Source organism: Leptosomus discolor, chromosome 2, assembly GCF_034619465.1.
Source record: "Leptosomus discolor isolate bLepDis1 chromosome 2, bLepDis1.hap2, whole genome shotgun sequence".
NCBI classification, from domain to species: domain Eukaryota; kingdom Metazoa; phylum Chordata; class Aves; order Leptosomiformes; family Leptosomidae; genus Leptosomus; species Leptosomus discolor.
The window spans coordinates 17,726,459-17,746,171 of NC_141392.1; the positions used below are offsets into that span (position 1 = coordinate 17,726,459).

General features: G+C 49.2%; 2 protein-coding genes across 2 annotated transcripts in view; one reads left to right on the forward strand and one right to left on the reverse strand.

Moving 5' to 3' along the window:
• XDH (xanthine dehydrogenase) overlaps positions 1-2,722 on the forward strand; it is a 52,113-nt gene extending 49,391 nt beyond the window's left edge. Inside the window, exons 35-37 of the mRNA XM_086460666.1 lie at positions 76-264; positions 1,527-1,694; positions 2,672-2,722. Coding sequence (XP_086316792.1) covers positions 76-264; positions 1,527-1,694; positions 2,672-2,722 — 408 coding nt within the window. The remainder of the gene's footprint in view (positions 1-75; positions 265-1,526; positions 1,695-2,671) is intronic.
• Positions 2,723-7,268: 4,546 nt separating this feature from the next.
• On the reverse strand, positions 7,269-9,669 carry LOC147415928 (carbohydrate sulfotransferase 9-like). Its single transcript, XM_086461675.1, has 2 exons — positions 9,570-9,669; positions 7,269-8,077 (listed from the first exon to the last, which is right to left on the reverse strand). The coding sequence occupies exons 1-2, from the start codon at positions 9,667-9,669 to the stop codon at positions 7,269-7,271; spliced, it is 909 nt and encodes a 302-aa protein (XP_086317801.1).
• Between the last annotated feature and the right edge of the window lie 10,044 nt (positions 9,670-19,713).

Sequence of the window (19,713 nt, forward strand, 5' to 3'; positions counted from 1 at the left end):
ATAATCACTGTTTGTTCTTGTGCAGAGAAGAACAAGAACAACAACAAAACGTAACCTTGTTGGATGTGTTTGTAGATAGAAGGGGCATTTGTCCAAGGCCTTGGGCTTTTCACCATGGAGGAACTGCGCTATTCTCCTGAAGGGAACTTGTACACTCGAGGGCCTGGGATGTACAAAATCCCAGCGTTTGGAGACATCCCAACAGAATTCTATGTCTCACTTCTCCGTGACTGTCCAAACAGCAAGGCGGTTTATTCATCCAAGGTACACCTGCGAGATCCGCAGGCCTCTTACTTCTCTGTAATTCTGTGAGGCTGAGTGTGATAAAGTAATGATGCATGTGTCTGAATAGTTAATTGTATTACGCTGGCTTTATCTGGGGTCAGGATGTTTTCCTGTTCCTTACCAGAAATACGTATACTATCCTTTATAGTTAGGAAGAACTGAAATAACCTGTACAGTGCTGCCCTGATTGTCCATTAGAGAGAACTGAAGTGGCTTTGCTGTGCCAGTTCTGGTGTAACAGAGGCTGCCGGCCTCCCCTTGCATGTCAGCTTTCCCTGGTTGCCTTTCCCTGGCACCACAGCCACCACTGTGGATAACATTTCCAGCAGTGTCATTTCCTCAGATCTGATATACCAAGATCTTGTGTCTGAGTTTTCATGTTTTGCTTTCTTTGTTTCACAGTGCTTATGTTACCCTTAAAGGTCCATTATTAATCCATGTGTCCTTCAGCTGTTTCCACTGCAGTCAGTGCTGGATGTACAGCATCAATGATTTGCTTTACTTATGGTTCAACAGAGCATTTAGAGAGGCCACCCATCATCCTTATCTGTATATGCCTGGTCTGCCTCCTTACAGTTTCCCATTTCCCCTCCATCCACAGGAACATCTTCATCAATGAGGACAACTTTTTGGGTGATTAGTGCTGATGACAGAATTATTAAGAAAAAAGGGGCTGGTAGGGACCTCAGTACTAGATAACACTTGTGTAATCGTGGAGGGAGGCATTCCTGCTGGTTTGCAAGGGCCTCCAGTGATGGAGCATCATACTCTCTGCCCAGACAACTCACCACTGCCTTATCTGAATTCCCTTTGCTGCAATTTAGCACCATCCAAAAGGTTATGGGAACAGGTTAGTCCCTTTTGCCTTCATAGCAGCCTTGCTGTGTCAGAAAGCTTGTGTTTTCCTACTGTCTCTTCTTTAAGTGGACTGGGAGTTATTTTAGCTCAGTCTTTCCTCACTGATCACACCTGGTAGACTGGAGGCTGTTTTAGCTTCATGTTTCCTCGCTGATCACATCTAGTAGACTGAGGTTCACAACTGGAAGGCAAGAGGCTGTTTTGGCTTGGTCTTTCCTTCCTGATTACATCTGGGAGACTGAGAAGTTACAAAGAAGGAATGAGGAATGCAAACAATTCCTGATTGTCATGTAGGGCTTGCTCATCTTTGTTAGCCCCATTAGTCTTTCCAGAGCCAGGACTGTTTTGTGCTGCAGCTTCACCCTTGCTTGTGCTCGGTCTAGGCTGTGGGAGAGCCACCTCTGTTCCTGTCTGCCTCAGTGTTTTATGCCATTAAAGATGCCATCTACTCAGCAAGGAAGGACTCTGGTCTGACGGAACCATTCAGGCTGGACAGCCCTGCCACGCCAGAGAGGATCCGCAATTCTTGTGTGGACATCTTCACCAAAATGGTAACAGCTCCTGGTTTCACACTTTGCTCCCTAGCCAGCCCACCCCACACGGAGTGTGTGTGCTGGTCACATCAGCCATGGTTGGGGATTAGTGCAGGATGGGGAGGCTGTGGCCCTGCTTAAGTAGATGGCTTTTATTTTGTGGGTGTTATCCTTCATTTAACATGTCAACAAATGAGACAAATCCACAGACCAGCATTGCTGGGGCTCCCATTGCAGGAAGGGCTGCCATACAGTATCAATGAAGTTGCAGTTCATCCCTCCATCCTCCATGAGCTGTCTGTAGAACAAAGGCATTGACTTCTTGTCCCGATGCTCCTGACTATAATCTCTTAGGGGATCACTGCCACTAACATATCTTGCAGCTCCACTCTGTGATTTAGTGGCGTCCCTCAGGAAGGGAGGGAGAGGAAAGTGTTACTGAAAACGATCATTTCTCCTGAATGTTATGACAATAGGAGTCTCCTTAGAGGCTGTGGGCTTGATCTGAAGGAGTGCAGGAGTTAACCCTGTCACTGTCTCTTCATGGGCTCCTCCTCTGTTACAGTGCTGTGACAGGGCTGTGTAGAAGTGGGTCCCTGCACAGACTCCTGCTGATTCCTGTGTGACTCAGAAAACACAGCTATCTGTCCATGTGGGCATCCTCCATGCTTTGTCAGCTTGAACCCCATTGTGGTTAAGAGCAAAACCTAGATATCTTAATCCTTTTCACCTGCATCACTGTCTGGGGAGAAGGACTCAGAAATGGTTTTGAGAATTTGCTCAAACTGGTGACCATCAGGCCTTCAGCTAGAGCCAAGCACAGCCTGTAACAGAAGTACCATGAGACAGACATTTCTGTGCTTTGAAGAACTGGGATGCGAGCTCAGATCTTCAGCGGTACAAAGCCAGCCACCTCAAAGGGAGCACAATGGGAATGCTGAACCCAGGCCAGGACCCTCGTTTGTTGCTAACTTAACTTTTTTTTCTCTTTACAGTGCCCTTCTGCCGAGCCAGGGACCTTTAAGCCATGGTCTGTGCGTGTGTAAAAGGGAAGTCTGAGGAGCAAACCCTCCTCGTGAAACTGAGCTTACACCAGAATGACCACAAGGCAGTAGGACTATAATGGAAAAAAAATAATCTATGTTCATGTGGCTCATCCACTGATTCATGGAGCTTTCACACTTAATTGTCCAATCATTGTTTTCTCCAGGAGAGGGAATTGCTGCCAGATTATAGCTGTGATGTAAATTTAAATGAAGAGTAAGTGGAAGGTGATGTTATCCAGGTATAATTGAAAAATCTTACAGGTTTCATTTAAAATTGCTGCAAGGATGGGAGACAGGCTTATTACCAGCCAATGTGAAATGTCAGGGTTGTTGGTTAGTTTTTTTTTTTCCTACTATGGGGAGAAGATGGATGACCTTGTGATGCTATGCCAAGAAGGACTTAAAGGCATTGAACCCAGACAAACAGTCCTCTAGCTGAGGTGGGGGAAGGTGTGAGAGGCGCTGAGGGCTGGACCCTGTTGTGTCCCCTCTGCACACAAAGTCAGATATATGCTAGAGGAAGATGAGGAGGAGTTCTGATGTTAGCTAACTAAGATGGTCTTACCTATGTAACAAAAGTGGTTTGGAGGAAAACCCTAAAATGTGATCATTTTATAGCTGATTTATCCTAAGTTAAATGACGATTGCTTTGTCTGCACTGGGGCTTTAATGAATTCTTCATGTGCTACCTTGTCTTCTCTGATTAAAGATAAAAACCAGAGATACCAAGAGGACTTCCAGCAAGATGCTACTTTGTTTGACACAGCCTTTTCCCACCCCACACCTCTACATCTTTCCCCATCTTTTAAATAGCAAAGGACGTCAGGCACCTTGGAGTAACAGAGAAAGTTACTCATCGTTGTTCCCAAGGCAATTTATACCAGCCCAGGCAAGTGACAGCAGGAAGATGGGCACAGCTGGGGATTAGTTGGCTCTGGGTGCCCTTGGGTCAGTCCCTTGCTGTCATGCTATGGCCCTGCCTTGTTTCAAGACAACTCTTAGTTTTGCTGAATGTAAGAGAATGGGTATGTTTTGCTACAGGGACTACTTGTCTAAAAATGTGCTGACTATGTGGTGACCTCATGCCTTCTGAGTTGAATGCATTTTTCATGTTGGGTTTAATGCTGGGCATCCTGATTCACAGGTTTTGCCACTGTCAGATTTAACACTGTAGCATCATGTTATCTCCAGATGATGTCAGCCATGTACTGTACCTGCTTACCATGTGTGAACTTTTATCCGTTTCTCTGGCCCACAGCGTTATGAAAATGTCCTTTTTCCATTTTTGCACTCCTAGGGCCATCAAAAAAATATGGTGCAAGAGGATATAACTCCATTGCCTAACATAAAATTTTGCTCACATACAAACTGCTTAAAATTGGCCTCCATCTTAGGATTTAACAATGTATTCACAGTCTGAAATATGATTTTGAAGCACTCCAGAGTATATAGCTTGGAAACATGTAGATTTATTTCTCGGTTTAAAATATTATGGTTCTACCATCTAGAAGAAGGGCATTTGTATATGTGAGTTGCAGAAAGTATTTTGTGCCTGATGGGCTTGCTATGTAATTGTTTTAATTGAAATACGATACTGGTGTTTCTTAACCTCTGAGGTACTGGGCAAGAACACATTTTTGTTTTCTCCTGAAAGCTGACGATATGTAAAAAAACCTCTTGGAGAAGAGAATGTGACTATTTGTGTGCAAGAACAGCTATTGGAGGCTGTGTATTCATGTTCTCCGGTGTCGAAGGGATGCAAAATACAGAGCCTGTAAGGTAGATTGGTATCAGCACTGTTGCTGCGGCATCCACCTCGAGGAGTTGCTGGACATACTCATTCAGACCAGGCATAGAAGAAGTACAAAGGGAATGTAATGTGTGATAATGCAGAACACAGGGAGCTACAGGCAAAGAGTGTGGTATCAAGGAGCTTCCAGCGTTGCCTCAGGGGAAAGCCACCAGCATTCATGAGAGGCCTGCTCCCTGTGAGGGTCCTGGGCGGTGAGGGGATGTCACTAGCAAGATGAGTAAGTGCTCTTTATTCCTTGTGGGTCTGGGAGCACCTTCTTCATCATTTCAGAATGGGTTTGAGGTGTCTCACATAGCCACAGTGACTGCCTGGTCAGGTGAAATTTTTTAAATTAGATGTAAGTCTCCTTTGTTATTCACTTTGTGTGTTAATTTGAAGCATATTTGCCAAGTTATCTGTACACGTGATGGTCAGCGCAGTCTGGTTCAGTGCAGACCTTAGCCTGTGGAGCCATTTTTGCTGCAGCATCAGTGAGCCGCTGCTTCTCAGGCACCAGTCCTTGCCCTCAAGCCCACCCCAGCTCAGGGCCCTCTTATTACCCTTCCACAGACACTCGCTGATGGAAGGAGGAAACGCCTTCCTTTTGGGGTGCACTAGAATTGAATGTAAATGACAGAAAACACCAAGGGGCAGGGGGACTCAATGGTATAAAATCAAGATTGCAAAGTAATTGCAGTAACTTGTTTTGTTTCGAGGGCGTAGGGAAAAGGGAAGCTTGGAGACTGGTAGGAAATTACAGAGAGATCATTATAATACCCGTCTGGGCTGTGGGTGAGACAGGGACCCTAAGGAACATGCAGCTGAGATTTTCATTTCACCTCTCGGTGCCTTAACATTTCATACATTGCCTTCCCGTGGAACGGAGTGCCAGGCACCTTAGGGAAGGACTGGGACCTGCTGCAGGGGGTGGCAAGAAGAGATGATACTGCTGTAGGACAGCCTGACTTAAAATGTGGTCTGCACTACAAAGCTGCCTGAGAAGAGCTCTCCTGTTGTGAATGCACAGCACTGTCCTCTGCTAGGCGCTGTGTCAGATCTCCTCGCACACATCTCGCTGCAGGGGATTTCAGCTTGCAATCGCTGAAGGGAATGCTACTTACAAAGAGAAAAATATCCCTTTCCTAGTACTTTTCAGGGAAATACAGCATGGATGCATGACTAATGTTACCTATAATTGGAAATTTGCTGCTTCTCTCCTTTCAGAACTGTATCCTCAGAAGAGGAACTACGCCATCTTGCTAGACTGCAAAGTATTACGCACAATAACGACACAAGTAATAACTGCTGTAGCTGGACAGTTTGTGAGAGTGAAAGGAGGACATCTGATCTGATGTCTTAAAGCTATTAATCGCATGTCCCTCGATGAGGGAGGGAGGACAAATTTTCTGTAATTGTTTTAGGTCAGGTCTGATCAACCGCTTTCACAATCATTCTTTAACGAGCCTTGTCAAATTGGTGTCTTTGTCACATCAATCTATGTGGAATTCTCTGTGAATGTCACAACACTGCCAAATAAAGCTTAAAAATATTCTGGAAACTAGTATGCCATGGTCTTGTCACGATTTGAAAGCTGGACAACTTTTGGTGTTTGGCAAGGGTGGACCCTTCCCAGAGGCTGCAAGGCAGATCAGCTCAGTGGCCAAGGCTGGGAGAGGGTGTGTGGTTGCTCCAGGCTACTGAGCCGGATGCAGAAGGTGAGCCAGCTGGGGAGCCTGGGCCTCCACTTGGTCACGCTGGCAGCCAAGTCAGAAAGAAAACAAAGTCAGTCCTCACACTTCTCTGCCAGAAGGAGCTTACAGTAGTCACATTGTGTTTTCCACAGCAGCCAAGTGATGCATCTTGATGCTTCTAGCCACCTCCACTGGGCCTACCAGCTGCTGAGGCCAGGTGGAAGGCTGTCTCTCTGTGTGGTGTGGCTGGTACCTGGTCCAGACTGCCATATCCTTGTCTCATTGCTAGTGCATAGAGCTGAAAGCTAGGCTTGGCTCATTTGAGTCATCTCTGTAAAGGGGGGAACCTCACTCAAAACTTGCAAATGGAGTAAGCATCATGTCATATCCCCAGGGCTCTCTTGAGCCTAAACATGCAGGAGATGTGAGTGGTAAAACAGGAACACTTCACGCAGAACAGATAAGATCAAATGATGGGTCGGGCCAGGCCTGGCCTGGCCTTCACTGAGCACAAAAGGATTGGGAGCATCACCAGTGGCTCCCCAGGAGGGTGTGCCACCCTGTGTTGTATCTCACCTACTTGTGCAGAGTAGACAGACTCCAGGTGACATGTTGCTTCTTGTATCTGTGGGGGGAGATTTGTCACAAACAAGCCATTGACAATCCTCTTGGCCCACAAGGGAGCTCAGAATATGAAATGTCAGAGCATGTGCGGATGCTGCTGTGGTTTGCAGCAGGTCCAAGCCACCCTACCCAAAAATGCTGGGTTTGCTGAGAGCCGTTTACCCCCGTTTACAGTTCAGTTCATGCAGTTTTCAAGCCCCAATGCCAAGTGCTTCCCTAGTGCCTTCTCTTGCCATATTTAAATGCAATTCAGCTGTGTAAAGAGCCTCGATTCCCTGGCAGTGGTCCATCTCAGCTCTCTGACGTGCCTTTTGGAGCTGTGACCCAGACCAGTGTGCTGCATGGAGCAAGGACCTGTCTATGACCCAGCCAGTATCTCAAAGCGCTTGCATTTGGATTAACGCTTTCTGAAACAGTCCCTCCAGCTGGGGTATTTCTGTTAGGTCTCCGGGGTGCTGAGGAGGTCTGACAGAAAACTGCTAGAAAAAGGGAAAGCAGCAAGGTCCCAGCGGTAGAAATGAGATAGTTGCTTCTTTTGTTGGAGGGACAGCTCACTGAACATCTGCTCTGATAACCAGCTGTAGGTCCACCGCACTTGGGCATCGGTGAACTCAGGGTGGAGGCTGTCCGTGGGCAGCCCAGCCCGCTGCAGCAGATGACCCAGCTCCTGCCTGAGGAAGCCAAACATCACCACATAGTCATACTGGATGAGACAGGGCTGGCAGAGGCTGACGAGTGGTTTCCAAGCCATGCTGGCGTTGTGCTGTCCGCTATCTAAAATGTCCTGAACAAAGCTGCTGAAGGAAGGGCTGCTGCCCGTGCCTTGCATAAACGTGGAGATCAGCCTCTGGAAAGGGTCCCTGACAAAGAGCACTTTGATGTAAGACCCTAACATGGTCTTTGTCTCTGTCAGGTTGAACTCACCCAGCTGTGTCTCCAGAGTGTGCCGCCGAGGGTAGGGAAGTGGCACTGGGAGCATCGTGTTTTCCTTCTCCTCTAGCTTCTCCAAAAGCTGCTGCCATTCTTCCATCCCTGTCGATGGCACTTGGCAGTAGAGGAGGTCCAGCTTGGTGTTTACCCGCAAACTCGAGAGCAGGCGGGCTCTCTCCTCCTGGCTCCTTGGCAGCGTGGTGACTTTGCCTGATCGGCTGCAGAAAGCTCTCAGTCTCTTCTTCCTGAGCTGCTGAACGTGAAGGAAGGTGTCTAGTGTCAAAGTGAAGCCCTCCTCCACCTTGAGCGCCAGGTCACCTAGGAAACACCATTTGAAGACAGGAGTTAGGAAAGTCCATAGAGGAACTCACCCCTGAGCTGGCATCCCAGCACAGCATGCTGTGGCAGGCTCTTTACCAGTTATCCCAGTGTGGACAGGATATAGCAGGAATGAAGAAGATGGGTAGGAGAGGGGAGACCAGCTCTGCCTGGCGAAGAGCTCGGTTTTGCTGGGAAATTGATTTCTGTCCCCATGAATGTGTGAGATTGTGGACACCCAGACCTCACTTTCCCCAAACTGCCGTGTGTGAGCACTGATCTTGACTGTAGCTTTATGCTGCGGACCCTGTTCTCCACTAAATCATAATTTTTGCTTTTAACTCCTGGTTTTCAACTCAGCTTACCTGAGGCAAGTTTACCAAAGAGAGAAATACTCTGAGAGACTGAGTAGTAAATTGGTTTTTAGCTACAAATACATGGCCCCCTGCAAACCCTTTTGCATCTGTTAATTGGTTAACATCAGCTATCAAATATATGTGAAAGCAAGAGATTATTCTTAATGGCTTGTGGTTATTTAGGGATCCAAATGAAGTAACTCCTTGCATCACTTCCATATGTAAATTTTTTCTCCTCTAGACAAAAAGGCAAAGGCAAATTCAAAGCAAAAAAGAAAACAGAAGCGGGAAGACAACAAAGTAAATACAAAAGGCAAAAGCAAATAAAAAGACTCTGTGACAATCAGTTTAATTTCTCAAATTTCAGCTTTGCTTTTTACTCTTTGTCTTCCTATTTTTGATGTGAAGAGGGCATAGTGGGTTTGAATGCAGAGAATGAATGCCTGCCTTGCTACTTCATTTTTTTTTTAGCAGCAGCACACCTGCCTCCTCTACTCAGTGTAGGCATTTGTCAGCTGTGGGGAGACAGTTAGTTTGATGGTTTCTCCTGGGTCCTTGGGAAGTTAAATATTTCCTGCTGATTCGGGGAGGCTGTTGCACAGGGAAGAAAAGCACAGTTAAAATTAGGGAAAGGACACCGGGTATGCAGGAAGAAACACAGCCTTGCCTGAAGCCATCCTGGGCTGCTCTTCGACCCACCCAGGCCCAGACTGACAATGTCTGCAAAATCTAGTGATGACTTTGCCCTGCATTGACAAGGACTGGAGGGGAGGAGTGCATTCTTTTAGGCAAGAGAGGAAATAATCACTGATTTCCCTGCCCCTGCTCCCTGCTGCCTCCCCTACAGCATCTCACCCTTCCCAGCAAAGGTTTTGGGAATTGCTTGCAGCAGTTTGACACCTGGTTTCCCCACCACACCTGAGATCAGTGACCCCACTAAGGACATAAAGGCTGCAGGGCTCCACAGCAAGGGTTTTCTCTGGAGATTGTCCTACCAACGGGGCTGTGCAAACAGTGTTTTCCATGCTGTAGACATCTACCCACCAAGAATCTCCAAAAAAAGCTCCAGGTCATTTTCCCCTGTGGTACAGAAATGCTGCCAGTCATGAAGAAACCCCACAGTGCCCAGGTGTTACCTCCTTGGCCAGTGGCCGGGATCCGGAGAAGCAGCCTCCAGCTCAGGAAGGTGGCAATGCCCAGGGCAGCTGAAATGACAAACCGGGGAAGGAAACGCATTTCTCAGGTGCCTCTGCAGTGCTGGGAGCCGAATGCCGTGCTGGCAAGCAGGTGAGGACCCGGAGGAAGGGTGTTGGAGAGCCTCCTGTGTTTATTTAAGAGAAAACACGCCCAGAGCTGGGTTAAAGTACTGTTTGGGCAGCAACTTGGCTAGAGGCAGGGAAATGGCCTGAGGCACAAAAGGTGCCTCCTGCCCTGTGTTTACTACATGAGCTTTTGAGGCAGAATCTGCCTTTTTATGTCCATGCCATCCTCAGCACTCGTCCACGCCAGATGACTGTGGTCCCTGTGATAAACAAGCCCTACACCCACAGCCCTGTGCAGGGTCCTGCAGAGCCAGGTGGGGGGAGACGTCCCCAGTCTCCTGATGCACCCTGTTCTTTGCTGGCTTTGTTGCTCTGTGGAACGCTGCTGCAAGGAGTGGCATGTCCCGGGACTGGAGCTGAAGTGAGTGCTGGGTGGTGGGTCCTACCTCTGTGGTGCTGGTGAGTCTTTTAAGATAGAAGCTGTGGTAGGGGAGGTGATGTGATGGGGAACATCCAGTGTCATGTGACCGGTCCATGATTAACCGGGGACTGGAAGTGCTGAACTGCTGCCCGTGCCCTTTTCGCTGGGGGCTGCTTAAAATTTCTGACTGCTGCTTGTTTTGTGAGAGCAGCTGGAGACTCCAGGCAGAGCAGAGGTCCCCTTACACTGAAAAGGGGTGCACATGCATGCAGGCAGGCGCACATGCTGTTCTTCCCCTTCCCTAAGGAGTCACAGTCCAACCGGGGAGTATGACAACCCTGAAGACGAAGGCAAAGGGGAATTACAGCGGCCTGGGGAGCGTGACCCGCTCCCGTCCAGCCCCAGGCTTATCACGGCTACAAAGACTTCAAAATCAGGGAGTGATTATTTACAAATTGCCTTTTCATCGTGAGAGTTGCCGCCTGCCAGCAGCAGCGTCCCTTCAGCAGCCAGGCCATGGGCTGGCACGTGGCAGGGACACGGTATGGCTCAAAGACCCTGCATCTGTGAGGGGCTATAGTGGCCAAAGGAGAAGGGATGGCTGCCTTGAAGCTCGGGGAGAGCAAGTGGGCATGCTGGGCACAGGGACTGCGGCAGGGTACCGAGCCAGGCAGTGCCCAGCTGGTGTGGGCGCCAGGGTGTGTTGCACGGGGGCCTGCCAGCGAAGCAACTCTGTTCGGTGGAAACTCACGTCCCAGAAGGTCTTGGCAGAGCCCAGTCTTGTGCCACGGGTGCATTTGCTCTCGTTTGGACAACTGTGATTTTCCCACCAGAGGGTGCTCCACGCCCGAGGAACCCCTGCCTGTCTCCGGGCTGCAATGGGTTGGGCTGTACACAACGCTTCCCCGCTGCGGTTTAAAGAACTTCACGGCTGTCATGAGCACATTTGTGACTTTTGAAATCTGCTGGGTCTCCTTCGAGCCTTGGGAAAGCTGCTTGGACAGGCTGTGAAATGCTTTTCATCTCTCAGTGAGGAGGACGTGTTTTCTCTAGATGATGGGATCCCCATGTTGGGAGGTCAGGTCTTGCAGCCGGACCCAGCTGCACATGTCCATGCAACCTGTCCCCCAAATCCAGGAGAAGCACGGTACAGCCCCAGGTTGGAGTGCACGGGGGCAGGAGTGGCCACCCTTCACTTCCCTTTCCAGTAGAAGACATGCATTTTACTTTGAGCTGCAGCATCATTCTTACTCCTCCCATCCTGATAGGTCTTAGGGCAGGAGGGTGCCTGAACTAAGGACAAATATTAACTGAACATAAGTGTTTTTTGTGTTCCTGTAGGGCTGACCACACGGCAAGTCCTGTATGATCATTGGGAAATGACTGCAGTGCAGGGCCCTGTGCAAGGCAGCAGACCCTGCTTTTTCCCTAGCGCAGGTTAGCGGGTGGGGAGAGCAGCGCTGTTCACCCTCCCTGCTCCAGGCCACCAAACTGGTGCTCAGCAGCCCTTCTCCTCTGCAGCTTCCAAAGCTGCTCTTAGGCAGCTGGGCAGCAGCATCCATGGCCTGGCCACATGCCTGAGCAGCAGAGCCCTGCGGCGGCCGCAGCAAGAGCCTGTCCAGCTGCCAGCAGACCCAGCTGGAGCACAAGGAGGTCCTTTTTATTAATGGTCTGCAGTAAGGTTAGTAAATAAAAGGGCAGAAGGAACCCTGCAAGTTCTGTTAGTTAAGCAGGTGGCACCAGCACGTGCCTTCCTGCATTAAAATATACCATTTCAGCAGGGACTGTCCCAACCACAGCCCCAGTGAGCGAAAGCACAGCTGAAACTGGTAGGTAGAAATGCAGTTTATTTTTATTTTACAGTCATAAGGTGAAAGCAAAGAGATGTTCTCTGTCTGAGGGGCAGAAAAAATAGTGAAAAGCCCTCTTTGCTTTGCATTGCAAGGAAACAGCATTTACAAAGTTTTATCAATACGGGTTTCTTCAGAGGAGGTGAGATACAGAGTCTGCCATGGCTTCATGACTTGCAAAAGGGGGAAACTGCTCCTGAGCTGCTTGGGGCTGGTTTGGGGGAGCAGCTGCTTTGCTGTGGCTGCCTCGGCTGAGGGAGCTAGTGCCCCAAATGCAGATTTCCCTTCGTTAACAGAGCACCACGGGTTAAGTTTGTTAGATGGAGGTCAAGCTCCCTCTGGGTGTCAGGCAGTGCTGGGGCTGCACTAAGCCCCGCTGGTCAGTGACGCCTCACGGGGCCTCGTGGGTTTTCGTGTCACTGATCAGATGAACCTGTGAAACCCGCGTGGTGGTCTCCATCTTCCTCCTAATCAACAGCAGTGCTCGCGGGCCGGGGGGTGCAAGGACCTCACACAGCTGGTGTTACCCTGTGGCCACAGAGCCACCTCCCAAATACACCCAAGACTGCTGTGGAGGTGGGTACAGGGAAGGGAAGCAGAGGACCTCTCCTCTCTCTCTCTTTAACTTGTATCTGCCATTCAAATGGTTAATACAGTGATTTTTTTTCCAGTTTTTTGGTTTTTTTTTTTGGTGCTGAGACTTTTTCTCAAGTGTTTGTAGACACTTTAGACACTTTAGATTTAAACTTACTGCTAGGCTTTCCCTGCCCATCTTCCATTGACTGCTCAGAAGTGGTCAACAAGGCTGAGACTGCACTTCTTGTACTGAAAGGCTTCTTGCTCTATGCTGTAGGGAGGCAGCACCCTTTTTGGGCACAGAAGCTGATCCAGGCGTGGAAGCGCACTCACATCCTCCGGTTTAATGCAATCACACATGGGAATTAATTAGGGAATTCATCTGAAGCTTCACCTTACTTCGGGAAACTTTTACTGCTGTGAATGTGAGAAAAAGCTATTCTCTTTTTCTTCACACCAGCAATAGGGTTGCCTGAATAAAGATTTCCAGATTTAGCCCTACTGGTGCCTCAAACTGGATTGCCTCAGGCTCCCTTTTTTTTCCTCATAGGACGCAAACGCTTTGGAGATATTCTTATATATTAATAAACATCCTCATCTTCAGCCTTCCCGCATTCCTCCCACAGTTCCAAATTTTGCAAAGTATTGTCTTGTGTGACCATGACCCGCGGGTGCTGGTGTGCTGGTTCCCCCCCTTGTTCCTCCTCGCGCCTGTCTGCACTTGTGGGAATGTGAACTTTGCAAAGTGATGGCAAACGCTGCTTCATTCAGCGAGGGATGTTTTTACATTGTAAGTAGAGGAAGAGTGGGTAGGAAACCACCTTCTTCTCCCACTTCTTGTTTGAAAACTTTGATATGATGTCTACATTTTGCATGCGAAGTTGGGTCCATCATTTAGCAGAAACGTGGGAGCAGCTGGAGGAGGAACGAGCTGCCCTGCACCCAGAGCATCACTTAATGTGGAAAGAGTCTCTTGCCTTCAGGAAGGATGGTCCTGAGAGCAGGGCTGCCGGCTGGGGGTGTGTTGCACTGAGTGAAGGGGGATTCCTCAAAATCACACCAAAAAGTCGACAGAGGGAGTGGGTATTTGTCGATGAACTGGGGGGTGCTGCAAGATGAATGGGTGGCCTCTTCTCCATCACAACTCCTGATTCTCCGAGCTCCTCTTTGTGTGCCTGTGAAGAAGCTTGGCTGCCCAGCATGCTTCAACACCAGGGCACACACTTACCCCATCGCCCGCACAAGTGTCTTAGTTAAAAGGGCAGCTCGGGAGGAGGTTTAGCACTTTAATGTGTGAACCAGAGCACATCTGTAAACATTGGCTCCTTTAGTCTCATGGTCATTTAAAAGATTTGGCCAAAAGTGTCTGTTCTTGGCTGCTTCTTGGTAGGGAGGATTTGGGATTTTCTTCTATCTACTCCTGCCAGACGTGGACAGCTGTGGGGTGAGCCAATCTGCCCAGCCCCCTGAGCCTGTCTCCATCTCCTCCAGCGCTTGTATTCAGCCCTGCCACTGAGCTGTTGGTGTTGATGGTGGGTTAGAAAGTTTGTCCTTCTGCGTTGGACAGAGAGCACCAGGGTGGCTTTAGGCAGGCAGGGAGAAGCTAGAGGCTGCAGGGCCTGCCCCATGCAGCAGCATCCCAGGACTGGCCAGTGCTGACCAGAAATAGTTACGCAAGGCGGAAAGGAAAGGAAAGGAAAGCAAGTTCACATTGCACCCAAGGAGCGGAGCAGGTAGGACAATGTTTGGAGTGGTTGTACAACTCTGGTGCTTCCTGTTTTCCCGTGGGCAGGAGCTGTGATTGTCACTTCTTATTCAGCTCCTCATCCTGGGAGGAAGACAGTATCGGGCTGTCCGGGGGCAGCAGGATGTTTATGTGGTAGGCTGAGTCAAGGTGCTGCTTTTAATACTCCCCAGAGCGGAGTCATTGGGGGAAATGTACATTTTAGATATTTTTTTTAAATTATTTTTTTTTAAAAAGGCTCATAAACATTCAAAGTGCTTTGCAATTGCCATGCAGGCTGCGTGGCTTACCGCCAGCACTGAGTGTAATTTTTTTCTAAGGCTATTACACAAGGATTTTACATGGTGTCATGAACTATTGGCAATTTAGGGAGGATTCATGTATTTAGTGATGCTATATTGAGAGGCTTTGCTTAATTGCTATGTCAGCTGCTAAACTTCGCATTCACTCATCCAGGCCTGCATCAACATGAACACATAACCGTGGTGCAGAGAGGCTGAGGCAGCCGTGCAACCTCTGCCCCATGCCCGCTCAGTGGACCCCTCTCTCCCCGCTTTATTAGGGACAAGGGCGTTCTCCTGGGAGAGGAGGACCAGGGGACTCAATGAGCCTGAATGTCTTAAAAACTAAGGGGATTCTGGCCTCTGCAGTAGCAGATGGGAATCCCATGGGGAGAAAAAAAAAAAAGCATGTGTTTGGATCCACACATGCAGGCGAAGGATGCTCATGTGACTAGTGGCCATCACCTCAATCCCAGTAGCTCCTCCATCCAGCTGGTCCCTGGATGCCCATGGGACTAGAAGCCATTACCTCCATCCAAGCAGCTCTTCATGGAGCTTCATGGTGCCACCCAACCAGTGCAGGACCTTTTACTGCCAAGCATTTTTCTAACCAGATCTCAGTCTTGCGTTGCCTCCCAAGCACCTCCTAGGTCCTCCTGGCCTTCCTCTCTCTTCCTCTGACTGTCCAAACATAGTAGCACCACAGGGAGAAACCTGAACTACTCACAGACAAACCAGGCAGTGCCTATGCAGGTGTAGTAATTTGGAAAATCTATTCCTTCACCATTTCTTTCTCTTTTATTTTTAATACGAAGCAAGTCTTGTCTTGGCTGTTATGCTCCATAACAACATGTGCTTTAGGGTGTGACTCTCAACTACCCTTTATGTTTTAGGGCCCTGACTGCAAGCAATTAGCGTAGGCAGATGCTTATTTATTCCATCCAGACACTTCTCCTCTTTGCACCACTGTTCTCTTTGGGACCAGAGTAAAAGGGGGATAACCAAAGCACCCTTGGGATCCATTCCTCCACTCCAGCGACATGGGGACAAAGCCTATGCTTGACCCCTAGCTCCATGGAAATTGCCCTTTTATTTCTTGGGTGGCCACAGTGGCACTGCTGGGGGCTGCACAGAGGAGATTTGGGTCTGAGACATCTCAGGACCTCCTGGAAAAGAAGTGGTGTGGTGAAAAATGTTGCGATGGTGGGAAGGAAACCTTGGGCACAAAACATCACTCGCTGGAGTCAGAGTTTGATCTCTCTCCTGTGGTACCTGAAGGGAGAGCAAAGTGTGGGCTGGGGGGAGACGGGCAAAGCAAGATGGGATGTCATGGGCTTTGGGCTCGTGTCTCCCATGGGTCCTCTTTTCCTGAGCCTCAGCTCCCTCACTGCAAAATGGGGCCCCTCTCCCCAGGTTTCACACCCTGTGCCTGCCCCATTTGGCAGGGGGAAGTGCTTTTGCTTTATGTTTATGTCAGCATTTTCCCCTTTTTGCCTCATTTTTTTGTGCTGCTGCCTGGGCAGGCAAGGAAGGCTCTTGCACACGTCTGTTGCTGGATGTGGGGGAATGGATTCTCAGGCAGCTTTTGGCCCAGGGACTGGCTTTTGCTGATGCTTCCTGAAAGGTGAGCTTGTTTGAGGGCGCACCCAGACATCTGCCTATCGCTCCTGGCCTCTCCCAAGGGAGCGCTGCCACGTTACGCTGCTGGCTATCACATTTTCTTGGTTGCTGGTTGTTTCCGTTATTCATATAGGAGCTCTTTAAATATTCAGACATCTCTGACTTTTTTTGAGTGACTTTTAGAGGAGACAGCAGCATGGCTTGCTTGGGCTACCTCCTCCACACCTGGCTTTGTGAGATGTTATTTCTGATGAGCGAGGTTTTCGGGAACCCTGGAGTCTCTGGTCCCAACTGTTTTACTGTACCAGAAGTGGCAGGGGGAAAAGGGTTTAAGGTCTGTTTGTTTTGCTTTTTTGTCCAGACAATAAGCCAGCAAATACTCCCAGGTTGTTTATATTTGGATAAGGCTGCTCTGCGTCCTGTGAAAGGAAAATGACACATCTACTTCTGCTGGGGAGAGACGGTGTGGGACAAATGGACCCGGCTGCAGGCAGGCATCGCTGCTGAAGGCTCTTGATGCCACTCATGTGATGCACAGGGTGGCCTGGGTGCTTTGGTCCAGATGGGGAGAGCACGACAGGGGTCTGAATGCCTGGTTTTCCCCATTGGTGGCATTAAGGTTGGGGGCAGATGCACATGAAGGGCAGAGCTTGGCCCCCAGTGCCAGCCCCATGCTGCTGTCTCCTCCTCCTCTCCCATCAGCTCCTGCAGGATGTGGGGCTGTGGACACTGGGAGGTGGCCTCATCAGTCTTCCCATCCAAAAAGTTGGTTTTGGGGTCTGCGGGATGTGAATCACAAAGTGAAATCTTGCTGTCCTGCGTTTTTCCCAAAAGCGCAGCCCCTCCCAGCATGGTGCTGTGTGGGGAAAGGACAGGAGCCATCACGGAGGGTTCAGCTGCAGGGCTGTGGGCTGGCTCTGCCTGGCTTTCGCCATCCCCTCCCTGGGCAATGGGCACCTGACCCCACCTGGGGACACCCAGCTCATCACACCTGTGTGCCCCCATCCCTCGCTGGCCCGGAGCCTCCCACCTTCCCACGGCTAACAGGGTTTAGCTGCTGCAAACAGGACCAGCAGCAAAGCCAGGACTGAGCCAGTGAGGGTCTGTGCAGCCGGCTCGCGGAGCCCCTTGCTCCATGCAAGCTTTGTCTGAGCATGAGCGACTGCAGGGTTCACTTGGGGGTACATGAGATATGGGGTCCCTCTTGGTGACTGATACCTTCCTGGGGCCGGGTCGCATGGGTGTGGGAGCCTCCCTCCCCCGTCCAGCTGCACAGAGCCGAGGGATGCTCTGCCCTCCTCACTATGCTGGCACGCTCCTGCAAACCAACGCATATCTGAGATGTTTTCACAGGAGCTGGGCAGCCCTTCATGGCTAGGCACAAACAGGAAGGTTATAAAAACAATCCCAAAACATTTTTCTTTTTTTAACTTATTTTTTAAATTACCCTCTTGTGGAGAGCACTAGATGCTTGCCCAACAGGGAAAGGTCAGGCAGAGGGAAAAACACATGACCCCAAGTCCCCACAGCACCACTGGTGCTGAGACACGTCAGGGGAGAGGAATTTTCTTGGCTGGGGTATCAAGAGCCTGTTTTACCCACACGGAGCCTCGGCAGCTCCTGGGGCGGCTCTGCCAGCTTCACCTTGAGGCAGGAGCTTTGAGAAAGCGCCAGGAGTTCACAGTTCCACCACAGTCCGTAGCTCCAGCTGGGTCCAACATCCTCCTCCTTGATCTCAAAATTAGTCAGAATTTTTTTTTAAAAAAAATTTCTCGGGGTTATTTTTATCTAAAAGTGAAGAAAAGAGAAATTTCTGTTCCTATTGTTTTTGTCCCAGAGTTTTTGTAAGGAGGAAGAGGGGAAATGACTTTCCTCCCTCATTCAAAGCTGGAAAACACAGCCAAAAAGTGCCACCTTCTCCCATTATTTTACTTTAATTAGTAAACCTCACCTAACTGTCTGTAAATTGGGCATTTCTGCAGACATCTTCGTTCTGTGAAAAAAAAAACCCATTCCCTGCCTCTCCTCTCTGAGGAGCCTATATGGCAGATACAGGTTGAGGGACATGCTCTCCACGAGCTCAGGACTTTGATGGACCCATCTGGGGGTGTTTGAGGAGATGGGGATGTAAGAGCCCCGCACTTCTGTCACTCCTGTTTGTACAGATGAAGACATGAGTATCTCGGTTGACAAGGATTGCCTCATCGCAAAATCTTCCATCACCCTGCTACCTACCACCCTCCTAGCCACCTCCACTGCTCTGTGAAGGACATTGGTTTTGGTGACCAGCCTTGCTACTGAAAATGGCACATAATCTCCTCCTTGGGGCTGTCCCTCCATTTTGGGGTGCAGTGATTGCAGCATGGCAATGTAATGTGTTAAATTACATTGATTTAAATCTGATTCCTGCCCCACCCCCCCCTTCAAATGTTTGTTCTCAAACAGTTGTGACAATATTATTCAGTGGGATTGCATTTATCTCCCTGCAGGTGCTGAGGTGCAAATCTTTCCAAACAGGCTGGAGACAAGGGAAGTGGCGTCTTGTCACCTGCAGCACCATGTTTCTGCAGAACAAACCCACAATGTTACAAATGAAAGGGCCTGGAAACACTAAAAAATCACTTGAGAAGAAAAATTATGCAAATGAACAAATCACCATCCTTTCACACACAGCCACGATTAAAGAAGCAGCAGATCCTGGAGCTGAGGCAGTTTCAGTCTGAAAAAGCCCAAAGGATTTCAGCTATGCTTCCTAGTGCAGAGCATAAAACGCAGCAGCTGTTAAAAGTCACGCTCTGGTGCTCTGCCTGCCCTGTGTGCTGAATTCAAAAGCAGGCAATGAAACTCTTAACTAACAGGGCAAAAAAAAAGCACAAAATGGAGAACCAGAGACCTCTGTCCCTGAAGGAGAGGGCCAGGAGGGGTGAAGAGCTGTTTCACCCCAGCAGCCACCTGACTCTACGAGCCTTCGTCTTCCCCTAGCCCTGTTTCCGCTGAATGTGGCATGAGGGAACAAATCACATTTTGGGAGCTCTGTGGAAGCAGAGATTTCAGATGCAACATTGCTAACATTACCTAAGAACTTGCAGCAGGTTTTGCCTCTGGGAGTTCCTGACCCCAAACAGTCAGCTGCACCCTGATTGAGCATCCTTAGCTGATTCTCCTGGTGAAGATGAAGAAGGAGGCAAAGAAGATACAAGGAAGAAGTTCTTCATCCTGAGGGTGGTGAGACACTGGAACAGGTTGCCTAAAGGAGTTGTGGATGTCCCCCCTGTGGAAGTGTTCAAGGCCAGGTTGGATGGAGCCTTGAGCAACCTGGTCTAGTGAGAGGTGTCCCTACCATGACAGGGGGGTTGGAACTAGGTGATATTTGAGGTCCCTTCCAAACCATTCTATGAGTCTGTAAGATGGGTCATGGAGAGTGTCGCTTTAACAGTAAGGATGTGACATTTGCCTGTCAGGGCCCTCCCAGGGACTTCACTGAAACAGTTTCGCAAAGCTGCAGATATAGATAGTTTATTAAGGT